Here is a 20,610-nt window from a genome sequence, read left to right as displayed (position 1 = left end):
TTAAGGTCCCATTCACCCCAAACGATCCTGTGATTCAACGATTTCTGACTGACACGGCAAGAAGACACTGGCAGCCACAATCGGGCAGTACAATGCAGTCTACCACCAAAAAGCAACCAGGACTTAACAGTACATCCTCTACAACTCAGCTGTGCCACTGTTTTCCCAAAGGGAAGAGGAAAAGATTTGCTATAGGGGGGCTTCCCAAAAATCCTAACACTCCACCTCTGCCACTTTCACCTTTCTCCACTCTGGAGAGCACCAATCCTTGCGTAATGAAGCTCCTGCATCCTTCAGAAAGCAGTTCAATTTTCCTCACTATAAAACAGTTTCTCTGCGCAAAATCTCCACCAGAAACAAAGCTGGTAACTACTTGGTGTCATTATTCAATACTTAACTTTTATTCTTATTCCACAGATTCTCTCCATATTTTCAGTTAGAAAAGAAAGCAGCTGTAACTCTCTACAGCATCAATGTGTTGATTCCAAGTAACTGTCCAGTTAGCTGGTGTAAAGTATAGCACAGGTTAGCCAAGGCTTACCTGAGCTAAAAAATTATAAAACCAACTTCTTCTAAAGAAGACAACCTTCAATAATCCCTAATTTTGCCAGATTTCAGCTTTCTCACTTAAATACTCCATGTGTTTACCTTAAAATCTAAGTATCTCTTAATAATTCAACCAGAAAACAGGAAAGGAACTGTCTTCCCAAAGTAGAGAAACACATGTATCTCTTTCAGTAGGTGTTCAAGTAAAGTTATTTTCTTAGTAGTAGTACTCTAAGTAAACAGTATAGTCACCAAATTGTAAAACTGCAAAATGATTACAATTGCAAAACAGAGAAATTGCTAAGTTATTCCTTTGTTATGACTTGCACTGGCTTTCATGTTAACTAACTTGCATGTGTAATGTGCAGACTTAGAAGTAATCCAGCTCCAGCCCAGGAGCAAGGTCTAAGTCATATTTCCTGTGGAGTAGCTGTTTTCTTCTACTCTTGACGGGAGTAGTCAGACACTATAATGAAGAGTTGGTTTTCCAGAGCAACAGAGTCTGTCAAGAATCACATTTTACAAAAGCAGAAATGAACTGGCTCTTGTTTCTTCTGAGAGTTAGTGAACAGCAATATTCATTTTTCTGTTTAACTAAGTATTTTTCGGCTTATTTCCAATATTCAGCTATGCCCTCTCACTGTTATGGTATGCAGTGTTCCTTCCCTTGCTTTCAATCACTCTTGAGAGACTCAAAAACCAAACCAGTTTTCATGTTAACAAAAAGACTATCTCCTAATAGCAAATCACTTGAGTAAGTAGCTGCTACTCAATTAATGCCTGGAACAACCGACTTTCCTAACTTGTTCACCTCTCGAACTACTCTGACAATGTGAAGGCTCAGAAACCCTGTGAAAATACCATGGCTTAAGAGTAGCCAAACAGCTCAGCTGACCAGCAAACACACAACCATATTAGCTGCACATGGGTAACAGACAAGGAATATAATGGACTGAAATGTATTAGCAGCAAAATAATTCTGAAATTCTTTGGAGGAGAAACATTTTTTCTGATGGTCAGAGACTGTTAAGACAGTAAAATAGTAGGGGAAGTCACATCAACCATGAACTGTATTAATGGAAGACAAATACTAAATGGAGGCAGGAAAATACACAGCAAGATATAAGTGCCTCGAAAACAGTTTCTGACTGCTGTCTAAACATGTATCAGTTCAGCTAATCAGAATGACATCAAAATATTGCAGTTGGAATTATATTTATGCACCATCATGCAATTAATTTTATTTAAAGAAAAAGAATCTAAGGCAAGTGAGACCGACTATTAACAAGGTATTTCAAAATATAGCAAAGTCTTCCATCATTCTAATCATTAACGCAATTCATGGTTTGGACACAACATTTTTTAAACCTTTTTTCTCCTGTTCCTTAATGTTGAAAACTTCTAGATCTATACTACTGCCATCAGAATTGGTGTTCAGCAAACCGTAATATGTCATAAGATGCAAGTACATGATGTACACAAGAAGTTGCAACTTGTTATTCAATACTAACACTGTTCATAAGAACAATTACATTCTAGTGCATCCACTAAAGGAATGACTGAAAAGCTTAAAGAAGTTACCTTTACATTTTCATGATAGACTACCACTTTTTTTCATTTTTATCATTTTTAGAGTATCAACAAGCTATCTTAATGACAACTAGCTTTTCTGAATTAAGATTCTGAATGAGCTTTCACATTTTCATTAAGTTGTTAAAAATAAAAGTATTACCTTGTTTCACTCTAAAATTACAGGACGTTTGAAAAAAAGTAATAGCACATACAACAACTAAAGTCAGTCATACCTTTAGCCACGGCTTCTTTATACTTTTCTTTGGCAGAATTTACTTCTTTTATTAGTTGCCTATAGCTAGATTTTAGTTTCTCAAGTTCCGTCTTTGTGACCTTTAAGAAAACAGAAAGAGCATTAAAAATACTTATCCTCTACATTTAAGATGTCATATCAGCACTGAAAGAGAATTACTAAGTTTTGCTCCAAAGATAAGGATGTTGCCACTTTTTATTTGCTTGCAATAATCCTATTAGGTTATTACACAGTGTAACAAAATCAAAAATCAATAAATGTACAGAATGAAATAGGAAGCCTGAAAGTGATTTCCCCACTTGCATTAGTGCAGTACAGCGTAAGGAGAAACGTTTAGGAAATGAAACTTATTATAAACACTTCAGTCAAAACAAAGAAAGCACCAAAAAGGATGATCATTGAACCATACAAGATGAAAACATTCTACGCACAAGAAGGAATTCTTTTAATGCCTCTAAGACAAATACAGTAGAACTTCTGGATCTAAAATTTTATGCAAACAGCTTAGAAATTGCAACTGTGCATGAGTATATATATCTGCCATGAAACTTCAATTCACCAAAGAATTTAAAAAGTACTGCAGAATAAAGTACTGATAGGGTTTCTTTCAGCAGACACAGTTACACTGATACCATTTTGCATCACAAAATGCTAAGCTGACTCTTCAACCTCCTATATTCATTTACAGCATGAAAATTAGTTCACTGCTCAAAAATATTCACAATTTATGAACTTGTAACAAAAGTTCATTACAAACTAGCCACTACAACACCACAAAGTTGACACAAATATTAAAGAAATGTAAAACCTTTGACAAAGCAACATACTCTCACAATGGGCTATCATGGAAGAGGAACTTAACCTAATGAAAGAACGTGTCACACTGCATAGAAAAGGAAGTCTGTTGTACAGAAAAAACTGATCCTTGTACAACTGGCATGAAGAAAACTGGCAATCACGTTCCCTCCTTTCTTTGTGAGGTAAGGCCCAGACACCATTATTCTGACTATCAAGAGCAAAATTTGAAGACTGAGGGAAACTCCCTCAAGAGCTAACATGATGTTACATACAGTTCCTACTTCTGGGGCATGTGTGCAAAGGCTCAATTCAAAGATAAGAACTTTTGTGAACTATTTGTCCCATATCCTCATCTCATACTTATTTGCACTGTGAAATCATTCACAACTACTGCTATTATTAACTAATACAGATAGTAAAGGAGAAATAACCTTTATGGTACACTTATAATATAAAACTACCTTAAGTGATGGACAAAAGAACACCGCTAGCAAGCAGAGAACACAATTAATACTCACATAATAATGAACGTGTTTTTCTAACAGAAAACTGGAAATTAAATTAGGCCATCGATACTGCAAAGCCTTTGTAATAACTTTAAGGTCCAGGAAAATTAATTTCATAATGTAGTCTTCCACCAACAGAAAAAAACAAAGCACCTCCATCCTCAATTTACTCTTAAGCAGTTGAAGTGGTTAAGGATTATCCTAATTCTGATTTATATTTACACAATATTTGCCCACTTAACTTGTGTTATATCTCTTTTACCCTTAAAATTCACAAAGAAAGAAAAAATACATAATATCTCAATGAGAACTGAAATAAACTTCAAGATTTACTAAAAAACATGCCTTTCATTACCCTCAATAATTTCATCAAAAAAAAAAAATTAAAAAAAAATCCTCATTGTACAGGTCTCTAGAATAAGAAAGAAGGGCCCTCATGAGAGGGCAAACAGCTCTTTACCAGATACCCCAAAGATTATGAAATGTAAAGACACTGTTCTCTACAAGTCTTGGATAATGATCTGGGAAGTTATAAGTACTTTCTTACCACATATGATAAAAATGGATCTAATGCCACAGGACACAGAAAGTGTTGGGATTTCTGGGAACCATTCTGGAAGCGTTCCATTGACACAGAACCCCTGAATAAATAATTTCAGCTAACAAAGAAAGAACATACTATATCTAACCAAAATGCTATACAAATGCTTCTTACAAAAGCCAGGAAGGCAGAAGGAGGCAGTGGGGAAAGAAGGCATACAAAATCAGTGCAAGTTTATTCATTAGGATGGAAAAAAACTCGCACGATCATGCACTTTGTGCACCCTATGATTAAAATCAATATAGCCTGTAATCAAATACTTGGTGAGTACTTGATCTACTTTATATTTTGTTGAAAAAGTTTTACTGCCTTTCTTTTAAAAAGAGCATTTTATCAGGGTGAACTTAAAAAGGAAAAAAAAACACGTTTCATACAGGTTTTTTTAAAAGCATATATCCATACCCAGCAATCTTGTTTCTGCAATCCTTCACTTCTTTATTGTATTTTCTTTCTTTTTCAGTTTCTCAAATAATCTGTAAGTTTATCACTTCACTTTTTCTCCACCTGTGATCCTGAGCATTTCCAGATTCACTGCTCTATAAGTGCCCATGATTATTTGGCTTGGAAATTCTATCAGATAAGACAGTCTCTACAAATCATGCATTAAAAAACTGTGGGATGTACTTCCCACAGTTAATACCCAGGGAAGATGCCAAAATTGCAAGAGATTTATGGGAGCAGTCTTATTAAAGCCAAAAGATTTAACGTGATATATGCTTAGTTCTAGAGTAAGGTTATTCTCATTATCTGCCCTAGAATCTTTTTCTCACTAGTCTGCGATATTTGTACTACATTACTCATGTGTTATATTTTATGCTACTCCAGATCTGCAAATCTCCGCTAAAAGAAAGAAACACTGCTTTTCCCATGAGACCTTTTAGACTACCAATCTGCTTCTTCACATTTGCTGTTAACCTTCCACCCAGTGTGCCTGTGTTAAAATGGGATCTCTGTCAGCTTCACTGACGAGACACAATACTGTCAATATCACAGACACAACTGACAATAGAAAGGGTCCTGAAGAGCTCCACCTACCACCTTAATATTCAGTTTACAATTGACTTATGCTTTAGAATAACGATTAGAATCCCATTCCCACCCAAAACAGTCCACACTGCCAGAATTGTTCAATAATAACAATTTCAGTGGATGTTTACAGCAAAATGAGAGAAGTAAAAAAGATGGAACAGAGAAGTGTCACACAGAATCATCTTCTAGGAGCAGTTCCTACACTATCTGACCAAATCAATTCATACACAAGGACTTCCCTCTCTGCCTTGTCGGGTAGCAGGAGAGAGAAAACATATAGGAAGTAACTCAAATTTGAACTAGGCAGTCCAGATACCACTTTTACATCAAACAAACAAACAAACAGAAAATCTAAAACAATTAAGTACACAAAATTTCAGTAAATCTATAAAGAGCATTTGAATAAAATACCTTGTACATCTCTGCTTCAATTTGTTGATGAACACCTATGTAACTCTTCTTCACTTGCTGCTTATCCTTGATCATCATGGTAAGCCTATGTAAAGGACCAGAATTAAGATCTTCTGCGTGTGTCTTCATTATTTTGCTCAGCTGTTCTGTTTGTTGTACTACAAGCAACCAAGACTGTAAAAATAAAAAATAAATAGAATCAGAAGAGTCATTTATTCTGGCTTACAAATAACCAAACAATGGAAATGAACCAGGCTAAAAGATGCCTTCAGTAAAATAAAAAATAATAATAATAAAAAAAAAAAACTGAACTTCCCAAATTCACTTGCGATCTTCCAGAAAAATTGTTTCTCCTGTGACAAAATCATGTAGTCAACTTACTCGTAAACTCACAAAAAAAGGATTAGAGACAAAAACGCAGCATGAGACAGCCACTCCACCAGGTAGGCTTTGCACTTCTGAACACTCGTGAAAGCTCTACTGCTTTTTCCAGATCACATCCTCAACACACCTGACAAGCACATTCCTGTGCTCTTTCTTTTCCCACCACCTGATCACAGTTACTCTGTCTAATACATGACTTCTTTGCCCTGGTCTAAACATCTCGTGGTAATATGCATTTGAGTTATTACTACTGTTCCAGAGGCCACCGTTTGCCAGCTGCTTCACATAACTGACAGCACCAGAGCCACCAGCAGGTTACAGGCTTACAGGGCAACCAAGCAGCTTTCTGCAACCTTACTTCAATGACTTCTTTAGCCATCCCATCAGTCAGTTTTCAGGACTGCTTAATATACCATGGCTTTTGATTAAGAATGGAGTGCTGAACAGAGAGACTTCTGATGCACTACAGATGTAACCTCAAAGATCAAGAGTTCAGTTCAGATGGAAGCATTTGTTACCCTTAAAGACCCTTGCCTATTACACTTTATTGATAGGAACAGTATTGGATTCATTAGATATAATTCATTAACATAGACTACTGCATTGTAGCTAACATTTCAGCATGGCTGTTTCCAATACAATTACCAATTACCGAATGCAGCTGGTACAATAGCTTTAATGGCACTTGTCTTAATATTTCTAAAGGTAGAAATACACCTTAAATGATGAAAACTTAAAATATTCATTTGTTTGGTGGATCTAGTCTTTTTTTTTTTTTTTTTTTGTCATATACAAACACACATGTATATGTTTATATGAGCATGCACATACATAAATACGCATACATACATATACATACAAATATTTCTGTCTGTATGCAATAATAGACAGAGTGGAATTAGAGAACAAAGTGAAAGACAGTTAATTCCTGCACACACTAAACCATCTTTAATATTTCCTTTAGCTGATAAGCATTCCAGCAACTGCTGGCATAACTGCTCTCAATGTTGTGTTGTATAATAACTTCAGAGACTGAAGATTAGTGGTTATGTCTGAAAAGTGTTTATCTCTCCATTTACAGAGAACTTTCCAAATGACTTCAGAAGCCGTAATGCAAAGTTGTGTACAACAAAAATAACATCAAAAGTCTGTATGAGAAGAGTGGTTATAGAGAAGCTCATCAGAGCACTCTCAAAGGTGAAAAAGTAATAAAAGTAACGTATTTCTGCAGGTGATTTATTACCAGTGAGACAAAGCTTCAATCAATTCTAAAGAAATACTTAGCCTAAAGTTCACCTAACAAGCCTGAATAAGTCTGAAACTTAGCAAAAACTTGTATTTCTATTTAAAAATTAACCCAAGACTGACACCAAGAGAAAAGCAGTCTATTTAAAAAATAAATAAAATAATTAGCAGATTTTCCCTTTCCTCACATTCCTCTTTTTAGATGGGAAAGCACTGATTGAACAAGATTTCTGTTTTAAAGGTAGGATGAAAGGTTATAATAGGAAAAAAAACTACAAAAATTAAGATTTATATGGGATAAAAAAGCAGCTGGGTGGGGACATCAGAAAAGGCAAAGCATTTCCTTTCCTATAAAAACCCACAATCCATCAAAAGCAGTAAAAATATAATATTGTTTGATTTGACAGTATTTTTAGGCATATATGCACACAAAACAACATACATAAATACACAGAGACAGCATTTTAACTCAGGAGATACAAGATACTAATTTACATCCCACAAGAATTGTGTCAGATTTTAATTCCATAAAATGTCAGAAAGAGACAAAAAGTACCATGAAATACCAATGTATGTTAAAACAGTTCAAGTAATCAAACAATAATTCAGATATTTTACCTGCTAAAATCAATATGACAATATATCACTATGCTAGCATAAAATCCAAGCTGGCAGTGCAATTTCAAGGCAAGCTTATGAAAATGATCTATCAGTAGTACATGATAGTAGTACTACATATTTACATATTTACATATTTACATATTTACAGTAGTACTACATATTTGTGTAGTTATGTGAAAGATCAGAGATGAGGGGCTTAAGAGAAAAACACCACCTCCTCAACAGAAAAAATGAAATAAAAGGAAAAAAAGTAACCTGAAAGGATAACTTGAGCATATAACAGCACTTAAAAACATGAAACAGATGCTCCTGTTCAACCCATGTAGAAAAGGGTTTAAGAGGCACATTCAGCTTCTTACAGCTCATGTGTTCACAGGAAAAGAACTAAAAACAAAACACAAGTCACAGTAGAGGCTCAGCTGAACAGAGAACTGGTCACCTGAAGGTGAACCTGCAGGGCTGCAATGCGTGGCATTCTGGTGTCAGTGCTCCTTCATCATTTTAGCTAGAATCCACTGCTTCATTGCCCATAAGCACTGCAAGGCAGTTTTGCCACCATGTAAGAACAATTCCAGTGGGGCAGCAGCAGCAAGAACTAGTAAGGGTATCGTTGTAAAAACACTCAGTTGTGACAGCAGAAAGCTTGAAAAAAAATACATGATTTTGCCATACAACAGCTAACAAAAATGCTTTATATAAATTTACCAAAATCATCGCAACTGTGGGTAAGATACGAAACTAGGTGAGCAGCATTTCAAATACACCACCAAAACACATAGATTTAAAAACAAAAAACAAAAAAACAGCACAGCAACTTACAAGACAAGAAATATTGGGTGGGGCAGGCAACAACAGAATTCATCACAGATAAACACTACCCAGTGCTATTTCAGGGCAGCTGAAGCAGGCTAGCGACTTCAGTGCAGCCTGCAAGCCACACCACACAGTCACTTCAGTACAAATCTAGATGGCTGCAAACAAAGCACTGATGTCCCTGCTGCAGTGCCATAACTTGTACTCAAGCAGCAATTTCGTAAGCATGCTGCATAAAAACTGCATTGTGTAGAATTTAACTTTTCCCCAAACCAGTCTTTTCCTGCAGAGATCAGGATTCATGCCAGATTGAAGGAACTGTGTAAGCACTGCTGCAGCAGAAGGATAAAAAATTGAATAAGCCATAAAACAGAACTGTTTTCTCTAGTCAGAAAGGAAAGTCAAGAGGAAAGGTTACTAGCAGGTGGAACAGGGAAGTTTCCTTCATATGTACCTTCCCTGTACTTACTCCAAGACTGACGATTAATAATCTGGGGAAAGCATAGCTTTACCTTTACAAAAAGGTCAACAAAGTTATTGCAAATTGGATGGAAATTTACTTCACAAATAAAGGAACATCCTGAATTAATGTTTTGCTTTAACATCACACACTGTGGCGTGAATAACAGTTGGTATGCTAAGCTTTGCCTAAAGTTTCCTGGCATTTTTCTATTCCTGTCACAAACTCTATACGACATAAGCAATAGTTTCTATTTAACTGTCTTAAAAGAAAAGCTCACTGCAACATATTCTGATTTCAAAACAAAGTAGGAGACTAAACACAGAGACATAAAATACCAAAATTTCAGAATTTAGGATTCTAGTTCACTTGCTAAATTCAAAGCAAGACTGGAGTTCAACTGCTCCACAGTCCAGCAAAGAACTAAAAGGAGTTAATTTTAAACACTTCAGAAACATTAAGTCCCATGAAGATGAATCAAGAAGAATCCAACTCAAACAAAACAAACACAAAAATCAAACATTTAATTCTAAGGATATTGATAATTCTTCAGTCTTACCTTGGATACATTGCTGATATAATCCAGTTGACAAGTGCTCTCTTTATCTACCTGATTACAAAGATTCTGCAAAGTGGAGGCATACTCTTTATCGCTTTTCACACGCATGACCATAAATTTCTTGACCGTTTCCAGCAGTCGTAGTTCCCAGTCTTGCAGTTTTAATAAAGCATCATGAGAATACTTCAAGTCACTTCCAAACCCCATTTTTAAGGCACTATAAACTGTACAGGTGAAAACAGAGGCTCTTCACCACATCTGAAAGCAAAGCAAAAATTCATGGTAAACAAGCCAGAAAGAGCCTTACAGTTTACAAAGAGCACCTATTAACATCTAAAACTGAAGTAACTTGGCCACAACATTAAGTCACCCTGAAGCCAACTGAGACAAATATCAGAGAACCAAACACCAAGCTATGACTTAGAGATCTCATGCTCTTTCTGTTACTTTCAACTGCCAGATTAGTAAATATCAGCTTATGCCCCCCAGTTCCCCTCCTGTAAAACACAGCTGTGTAATAGTGCTTTAATAGTGTTTCCCTAGCTGAATGTGGAGTTATGAGGGAACACATAAAAGTATCTACGAGATACTGAAGACCAAACCAATTTATTTAAGTAAAGAAAAACACATCTATGCGCATGACAAGAACTGCCATTATACTGTTCCACTACTGGCGACCCAAATATTTGGCTTTTATGGATACTGTCCAAAGAACACAGAAAATTCCAAATAAACCATCAGTTCTCAGGCACTGCATCTACAATAAATAGATAATCAGTTAATCACTAGATAGTTTGTTCCTAAACACTGCGTTAATAGTGAGAGTCAACCTCCCAGAAGTAACAAAAATACCCCAAAAAAGGTTCTTATGCCACCTTCCACTGTTCTCATGACAAACACACCAGGGCAGTGTCCTTAATTTCACAGTTTTCTCCTAAAGCAGTCCAGTCTTGTTGCACGATGCGGACATCATCTGATAATCTCATAAGAACTGCTGCAGGTCAAAACCACACATTTGTGGTAGTTTTTAAACACCACCATCCTCTTCTGATAACTCACGTGGTCACACCATTTAAGACTTGAGCCCGCATACATAATTTCCACAGTCTTGCTTTTTTTTTTTTTTTTTTCTTTTTAATGAGCTGCCTTCTGTTTTATGTGCAAACAGCAAAACCTGTTCACACACTGATCAGCCTCAAACATCTTAAAATGAACTTCATAAACTGCAGTTTCAGCTCCAGACTGCACAGACACTGCCTACGTATTGCTTCTTCACTGCATTCTAGCCTACCTTTAGCACTTATGAATGCAATAGCGCTCATTTTGATAGACTTTAAGTTGCTGACCAAACTAGCAGTGTTTTACAAACATTAGTACATTCATTTTCTTAGCAGCCCATGAGGTGAAACAGAACTAATGCAGAGCAAACTAAGACACAGAAATCAGCATCAGCATTGTACTAGCCAGTACTGGTATTCCCAAAGCTTGAAGATTGAACTTCTGGAAGTGCCCATCATTTATACCATACTTAACACACAGAATAACAATATTGTTGGCTTAACTCAGTTACCACAGAGAGTTTCAGAATTTTTCATCAGAACCTGCAATAATCTTCACAGTAGCCTGAGTACACTCCAGAAAGTGTACTCCTGTAGTTCCTTGCTCTTCAATCAATTACAGAAATAAGCCTCATACATTATGTGCCTATACACAGGCCATGCTATTTAATGAAAGAAACAAAAGCTCCCTTGAAGAAAATACAAGCAGCATTATGTTATTATGCACTCACAACAGAGGGACATCAAGGTTACGCGAGTAACCGTAAAGCTACAACTAGATTCCTCATGTTCTTAACTATGCAGCCACACATCATATTCAAAATTCTTCCTTAAGGGCAAGAGCCCAGTCATAAACAGCAACTCCAAATAATTTATACTTGCTGTATTTAAAAAGGATGAACTATGTTTAACTAGTTGCAATAATTAAATCATTTTCACAGTTAAAGAAGCACCTTACAAAAGCTCTAATATTTTAGTATGACACATAAAAGAAACAGTCTTATAGCATGTACTTCCTAGCATGACTTGCATGATTTTTCATCTACATCTACTTCTGTGTCCAAATACATTTCTCTCCCAGTACATTTTATTTAGCATGTTCACTAAATCACAAGCTCATCAGCAACAAGAGAAGCTGTAAGCCCGTTTTCTTACATCTCAGGTTCAGGAAAGATAGGAACAGAATCTCCAGATGAAGTCTGGCCTTGCATTGTAAGATGTAGAAGAGCAAGAGAGGCAGGAAACATTTTCAGCATGTGATATTTCATTCTTCTTCTACTGACTTACTATGGAGCAAGAAGATCGCAAAAATCAATAGGGCAGAAGATCCAGTAACAACTCACCACAGCTTGCTAAGCCTCCCTTCACTAAGCAGTACAAGTTTTAGGTTGCAACAGTAGATGCCAGACTTCAAAGACAAGAACTGCATGCATTCTAGACACCGATCTTTGTTTTCAATTATTCCACACACTAAGACTGAAGTAGCAAAGGAAGAATTTGTTTTACGAAAGTGGTAAAACTCTGATTATGGTGTGAGTATGAAGGATAAAGTTTAGCTGCTGATGATTCTCAACACAGCCTCTGAGCACCCTCATAAAATCTGAAAATGTTCAATCAAAAATTTCAGGTAATATCAGATGCATTTTACTTAATGGTCTAGAAGCTAAACCCAACACTTTTTATTCTGTATGGGAAACAAATGAAACCAACAGATTATAAAGTCATTTATTTGAAGTCAAAACTGTAGGATTTAGTTAACAGATTAATAGACGTTTTCTATGTAATATGTACTTAAAATACTTCTTAAAAGTGCAAACCTATTTCAAAGGTCCAACATTAACAGAGACTTCAACTGGCATTAATGCAGACAGGTATTTTTCCAGGTGTGGTATTTCCCAGCTTAGCATGGACAGATAAGCTGACAGCTGCCTCTCAGGGTCAGACCAATGACGTATCAAACTGAGGCTCTGTTCCGATCACAGCAGTAGGAGATGCAGACTGAGGACAAGCCTGGATGCTGTCTCTGGTCTGCTTCTCCTCATACTTCCTCATGATCGTTATTACCAGTGGCAAAAATTAGATGTGCAACGCAACATGTAAGTAAAGAAACAATTTACTGTGAAATCAACAGGAGGTAATGTTAAGAATATTATGAAAAAAATCCCTCAGAAAGACACTGAAGAATAGTTACTCTTAAAGGAAAGAAAATTAAGATGGCATCATGCTTGGAAGTAGCAATATGACAAATTTATACAAAAACAAGCAAATAACAACAACAAGAAAACCTCCAAGAGCTCTTTGTTCTCACTGAGAAGATATCTTTCCTACTTCTAGTAGATACCTACACGATTTATCTTGTATTTCACATGCCAAAGATGTCTTACAACGAATTTTAGCACGTGAAGTGGTGCCAAAGAGGACAAACAAGCCTCAGTTAATTCAGTTTTTATTTTGTAATATGCATACTACTTTAAAAGCAGTGGATATGCAAATTTGTCAATCAATATTTGCTAAGTTTCAACAGTTAAAATAGTTGTGAGGCCAATTCCAAAAAAATAAGTAATTTTCTTTTTTACAAGCACTCACAAAATAACAAAACTAATCACTGAAAGGTAGTAAACTCTCCATGTACACTCAACAATGCACTGCAAATGAGCAACCATCCTCCAACAGTTCTACATTTAGATAGTTACTGACAATAGTATGTGATTCAGCTCAGCCATTACCACAGCAACGTGCTCTTCAGTATCTTTATCAATTACATGCACTCTGCAGTGTCTTTTGACACAGACAGTACATCAAGCTGAGTAGTGCAGTTTATGTAACAGAAGGAAGAGATGCCACCCAGAGGGACCTGGACTGGTATGAGAAGTGGACCCACATGAACCTAATGAGGTTCAACAAGGCTAAGTGCAAGATGCTACAAGCAGGATGGGACAGTTCCAAATATGCACAGACTGGGAGAAGCAGTCATCAAGAGCAGCCCTTCCAGAAAGGACTTGCAGGTCCTCACAGATGAGGAGCAATATAACAATACTTCCACAGGATGCTCACCTACCCTAAACGGCTTGTGTCTTTCTCTAACACAATGCTATGAAATATATCTAAAAACATGACTGCTAATCTTAAAAATAATGATGGATCTATCTCCATCAGCTGGAACCTGTGGTTTTGTAATGTGAGCAATGAACTGTCCAGGCCAAGGCAGGCAACTGATAAACTGCAAAACAGATGCATGCCATGCCCCTGGTTATTTTCAGAAGGAAGCATAGCACACATCTGCACCCCCAGAAAAAGGAGGACTTCAATTCAGGAGAAATAAATGCTCAACTTCAAGGATTCCATAAAGATTTGAAAACAGTTTTATAAAAAGTGGTCAGTTTGTTACACAGTCTACCTCAGTTTCTGAATTTGAGGCCTGTACTCCTTGTACATTAAAACAAGGAAACAAATCATTCACAGTCCTCATTCCACATACTAAATAAAAATTAAGACTACTGAATTTCTCCTAGTAAATGAACTGCTCCCAGAATGTACATCATGAAACAAAAAACATATGTTTTAACTACCATTTCTTTATGCTAACCACATACACAGAACATTATTCACACATTTGATGCTAAGTGTACAAACACAGTTGAGATGAACTAATGCTTCCACAGAGCTACTGCCACCAATTAACATCCAAAGGATCAACATAAACATAAAATAAGTCTGAAATATTACTCTACCCACAGCAAAACAAGCACCTTATTTTTTAGGATTACTTTTCTGCAAAATACAGAGCACGTACCTTAGAAAATATCCCCAAGTAACAATCCTTAGTGTACTTCTCTTTACATCAGCTGCTACTTCTCCTGATTTTCACTTTCAGAACTGTACTTTCACTTTCCAGAAGCACTGTGAAATAAAAAGAGATAAAATAGTTTGTGTTTTATTTCAGCATTTTTAAAATACACTGCAAAATTAGAAATAGATACACTGCTTTCCATTTTCAGTTTCTAACCATAGAAAATATTTAAAAAACAAAAACTATGTAGCTGAGGAAAACAAAAATCTCTGCAAGTTGTCATATGCTATCACTTTATGCCAGTTTTGAGAGATGAGGTATTTTTTTTTCTACACACAAGCAACTAAAGCATATTTAATTGTTTACTTTTCGGAAAAACTTTTCTATTGGAACAGTGTACTAAGGCTGAAAAATTAGACAAATTAATTTATTGCTGCACTCTACTCTTGATAAAACAGGGGTGGGAAAAAAACATCAAAAAGAAAAGCAAAAGTATGGGAAAGTAAAACTCATTGCCATACTGCACTGATAAAATTCCCAAGAAAAACCTACTAGGAATATTTTCACTAGACTGCAATGAAACAAACAGCAACACAAGAAAGGAATCAAGCAAACACAGAAATTTCTCCTGCAGCTCTAGTTACTGTAATGCACAGAATAGTAAAAAGACAAACACTTAAAAAGACTATAGCACTCAAATTAGAAGCTGCAACTCTGAACTGCAAACTCAGGGAAGCAAACAGCAACACAAGGCTGAATGTCTGAGGTTTTATATTAAGTATATAAAAGTAATAAGAAAGATGCTTCGCACGTAGCTTGCAAGTGCAAGCTATTCTGTATAAGGTATGTATTTGCACACAATCTCATACCATATCTCTTTAAAATTAAGTCAGGAACCTTTTGCATATTATTTTCTAAGTTTAAAACAAAGCGTTAATAATGGAACACATGTTTTAAATCTTAAAAAAGGACAGATTGTGAACAAATATCATTCAAGCAGATATTATTTAGTATTCCTTTCTCGTTACTTAGTGACACTCCAGAAACAGTGCTGCCTAACGTAAATACAAAACTTTCATTCTCCATGACCAAAAATAGGAAAGACTTTAAGAAATGCTTACATTCAATCGCTGCAAGGAAAACAGCAGTCATGTGTGGTTATATGAAAGGAGGAAAAAATGCACTGGATGGGACTCACTGCAGTATTCACCATCGTTAACAGAAGAAGTGAGTACTTGCAAGAATTTGCAAAGCGTAAGATTTAAGTACGTAAAAGAAAGTCTCCACCAGGAATTACCAAGAGCAAAACATAACAATACGTGAACTGTTCCAAAAGTAGTGCCACCCATTTATTTTTATCAAAACAACAACTGATACAAAGAACACAAAAACTCTGTTTGATAGAGCAGGTTCCCAAGTACAGAGCATTAATCTGAGGTAGGCACGTTCACCAGCAATGAACAGAAACCTGCATGCCATCCATGCTTGTATAAACCTGAAACAGAAGTAACCTCTGGTCACTGCTGAAATGCACCACCCACCACCTCACTGCACTCACATCCACTATTTGATCTCCATAAACATTCAGCAGGTGTTGATGCATGTCAATAGGTGCCACATTTTCTGCACAAATGAATTCAACAACACAGATTTGTTTCATACTCACTTCCATGTCAAACACCAGTTCATCAGATTGCCCTTCTGCTGCCATCTGTCATCTGGTAAAAAAAATGTACCAGAATATTGGTGGGAAGGTTCAAACCCTACTTAGCTGACGCCACACAACAGAAGACATTACCTTTGAAACAGCTCTCATAAATGTGACTTCCATCCTCCCATCACAAATATAAGCCAATTAGAAATGTCAGCATTCCACTGGACAGAAAAACTTTCTCTTTTCTTTCTTCAGATAGAATACAAAGTAAAATGCATACTACTATCCACATCTTAATAAAGGCAGTTGTAAAAAATTATATAATAATAATAAAATCACGTGCTAAAATAATTGTTTCAAAAAATTCTGTTTCTAAATAAAATAACAAACCACAGCCACCGAAATGGAGACAAGCTGCATTTTCCGCTCTCTGCACAGAGGTAAAATTCACATCTTTTTTTAAGCACAGTGTTATTCAGCACGTCAGAAAGGAGGCTTTCTGCCTGTTACTACAAAAATAAACCACACTGCCATCAATTTTTTTTCTTTTTTTTTTTTTCTTTTTTTTTACTCTTTGTAATTCCGGTTACTACCGGCTTCATGTTTATGCACTTCTTTTCATGTACATGCAGGTCATTTGTAGAATTTGAAACTGGTAACACAAAATGTTTCCAACACTGGTCTAATGGATAGCAGTATACTAACCACTACACAAAAGAATATAAAAATTCTGTCAATAAACTCATCATGTAGCTACCTATAAGACAGCAACAATATATTATTACTATCCCCGGCCTCCTACACAGCAGAAACTGAAAGGTACAGACAGCTTGCTTCCTCAGTGCAATAAACCACTAGACAATGAAGATACTATTGACTAGTAATGTAAAGAAGAATGGAGAGCAGAAAATAAGCTATTTTTTTGTTGGTTTTTTTTCAGAACTTAGCAGAGAAAAGTACAACAATGTCTGACTTCCATACTGGGGAAGATGTTAAAATCATACTAAAGAATCTGTAAACTGGAATACGATGAGAAAAACACTACGGATTGCAAACAAAAGTCATGTACTGCAATTCAAAGTGTTATTTGGGAATTCAAGCAGCTGACAGACAAAGGTGTTAGACACAGTAGCAAAGAAAACACATCTGAAAAGTTTCAGCTGCATTACATACTAGAAATTTGTTACAGAAGGGAACCCCTTGTAGCAGATTTAAGGAACAGAGTTCCACAGGGGAGGGAGTCAGAAGCACCACCAGAATCTGTGCCAGGCCATGTTCATCTGTTTGGATACCTAAATATCTACTATTTCATATGCAATCCGTGCTTAAGCTTGCAAACAGTACAAAACAAATGCAATCAAAACTGACACTACATGACAAACTCCTGCAGACAAACTCCATAATACTGCGCAACAGGCATGTAAAACAGCAGGTGAAGCAACACATCAGTAAATGCTGTGTAGCATTCTAGGTTGCTTAACATCACACAGGAGAATTCTCTGGTCTCTGAGCACACACCTTCAAAAACATTTGTTCGGTGCTTTGAAGTGGTCAGGTTTGGAAATATCCAGAATATGAGAGGTTTGGGTTTTTGTTTTTGGTTTTTTTTTTAATGAAGAGAGAACATCAGAGAATATATTCTTAAGTTGCTGGTAAGAATGGTGTTCCTCTCTCTCCTAATTATTCTGTCTCATGAAGAACATGAAGTATAGGCAATATTGATCAGAGAATGGAACAGCTTCTGCACAAAGAAAGTAAAGAGAATTTTTTAGCTTGCAAAACAGATAACCATGATATGTCAGATCAAAGTACAAAAAAAAAGTGATAGCAAAAAGTGGCATGATGCATCAGATGTCTGAAGTGCTTCCCAGAAGAATGTAGGAACATCAAATGAAACTTTAAAAACACCTCAAGACATCCCCAGACTGCACAAGTAGGAAAAACATGCCAGATGTACTACTGTTCTACATATGTGGCAACAGTCCTTTCTCAACAGCAAGTTCTGAGCTGGATGGACTTCACCTGATTGCTTACAGCCAAACTCACACGCTGAGCTCCTACCTGTAGCAAAATGAATATCACCATTTTCTCAAGCATCCATGATGCTAACAAGAAGATCAATTTTAGACTCCTCTCTGATCAGAATTATAAAACATCTTTGGACATAAAAGGTTTTTGATAACCTGGAGGTATCATTTTCAAACACGTAAATGATAGTAATAGATGTGATGGGATTAAGTTAGAAACAATCACATTACATGATCTATAGTCACCTATCTGTCTTCTCCAATTTAGCATTTCTCTGCTTCTAGCAAGGGAAAATGTTTCTCAGCGACCAAATTTTATCTTCTTGTGACTTAAGAGTAGAGAAAAGAGACTATCTTTTTTTGCAACTGCGTATCATTTTCTGCCTTTCAGTCTTTTATTTGAAATCACTTTCTAGACCACTGATGCTCTCTTAATTCCCTTAAATTTGGTCCCCAGATCAGTTAAGTTCAAAGCCTAACATGGAGTGGTGGTGGTGGATTTCCAGTGCTGAGAAGAGCAGAGGTTGCTTCAAATGATTTCCAAACCTTAGTGCTTTCATGGTTGTTTTTTTGGTTGTTTTTTTTTCCTGAACAGGAGAACACTATTTTAATCAATGACCCACAGTACATTACTATCCTGCTCACCTAATGACACAAGCTGCTTTGTTCCAGCGGGTCTCACTTTCTCATTCTCCACCACACCTGCAGTCACTCCCAGCTCTTTACAATAAGCTGCCTTTTCTTCCACAGCTTACCATTGTGGTTGTGCTCCCTAGCTGCCTCGCCTTCAGCATCAGAGTAAGGCCTTTGGTTTTGGACTCTCTCTCCCTCTTTCTGTTTGTTAGCTTTTGTTAGCTTTGATTCTAATTCCATTGTATTATATTGTGTTTTCTCACATTCCACTATCATATTTAGTAAATGAGTTGTCTCCTTTAGCTCACTGATAGTTTTGTTTCCAGACCTATCTTGGGGAATGGGTGTGTGGGCCCACCCATGCCATTAGTCACACAACCAGGCTGAACTGGGCCTGAACCACTGACAATGATTGAGACTGAATTTCACCAGGGAGAAGAGTACACAAAGATGAAGGCAGCTACAGGTTCAGAAGAGCAGAGCGAGACAGAGTGCCACAATCACACTCAGCCACTGTGCCTCAAAGATTCACTGCAGCACTCCTGGTAACTCTGAAAGAGGCAATGCCACATAGAAAACACCACACAGACCCTACATGTCATTTACAAAGGGAATATGCACCTAGTTTCTTATTACCTCCCACAGGATTACAAATAAAGACGGGTTTCCTCCCGTATTTTTCCAGGAATCAAACTTCCTTTAAATTAGGTTACAGACTGCAAGGGAAGCCAAAGAAACGCACAGCCTGAATAGAAAGGACCTGAACAAAGAATTTCCTCTGAACTCTGCATTCAGCAGTAGTGCAACAATTATCTCCGTGTTAGATGTTAACAGAAAAACCGATTGAACAGAATGAGGCTGGTAAAAACGATTCTATCTCAGCAGAAGCTCTGATCAAATATATCCAACCTCCTTAAATGTTCGAGCTCTCCACTGAGCTTTCCCTTTACAATAATGTTCCTGTAGTCTTCCTTTGATCATGGCTACTCCGCAAATTTATTCAGAATTGGAATGGGGGTGTTCCATAGCTTGTGAGGAACAATTCCAGTCACTCAGTACAGAGTATCTTATTCTGATCTGTTTCAGAGTGGACAGTCAAAATCCTGAATTAAAGCTGTAGATGTTCCATCTTTCTAACTGTACTGATCCAAACTAAGGACATGACTCTCACCTCTTTATGTACGCACATGTCTGCATTCATATATATCCATATATGTGTATTATGTACATCCTTCATATTCAAAAGTTAATGTAAATCAAGCAGGAATGAAAGTATGGACCAACACCATGACAAATTTCTCCTTTTTTTACACGAACATATTACATGTTCCTTAGTGCTGCATTCACAAATCCCTCAAATGCCTTGAGTAAGAACACCAACATTTCCTTCAGCAGTCCTTTTCAATACTAGACCAACCTCTCTACAAATAAATTCTTCCTAATATCCAATCTTAATCTCCTCTAGCACAGCTAGAAGCCACTCCCTCATTTCATATCAGCCATCACTGCAGAAGACCACCAATGGAAGAGGACCTGGGTGTTCTGGTGGACCACAGACTGGCCACGAGCCAGCAGTGTGTCCTTGTTGCCAAGAAGACCAATGGTATCCTGGAGTGCATTAAAAAGAATGCGGCCAGCAGGTTGAGGGAA

The 20,610-nt window shown here is 36.8% G+C and overlaps 1 protein-coding gene across 3 annotated transcripts in view; it reads right to left on the bottom strand.

The window, feature by feature from the left end:
* FER (FER tyrosine kinase) overlaps positions 1–20,610 on the bottom strand; it is a 159,407-nt gene that overhangs the window by 127,595 nt on the left and 11,202 nt on the right. For 2 of the 3 annotated variants that reach the window (XM_072359817.1, XM_072359819.1), the window contains exons 2-5: positions 14,650–14,756; positions 9,799–10,056; positions 5,717–5,890; positions 2,352–2,451 (exon numbers count right to left, since the gene is read on the bottom strand). In XM_072359817.1, coding sequence (XP_072215918.1) covers positions 2,352–2,451; positions 5,717–5,890; positions 9,799–10,005 — 481 coding nt within the window. In that variant the 5' untranslated portion in view covers positions 10,006–10,056; positions 14,650–14,756. Of the gene's footprint in view, positions 1–2,351; positions 2,452–5,716; positions 5,891–9,798; positions 10,057–14,649; positions 14,757–16,312; positions 16,365–20,610 lie in introns of all 3 variants that reach the window. The other variant, XM_072359818.1, reaches the window with a different exon arrangement.

This window comes from Excalfactoria chinensis, chromosome Z (assembly GCF_039878825.1).
Source record: "Excalfactoria chinensis isolate bCotChi1 chromosome Z, bCotChi1.hap2, whole genome shotgun sequence".
NCBI lineage: Eukaryota > Metazoa > Chordata > Aves > Galliformes > Phasianidae > Excalfactoria > Excalfactoria chinensis.
The sequence above is the reverse complement of the archived record's forward strand: the minus strand, read 5'-3'. Positions and strand labels throughout refer to the sequence as shown.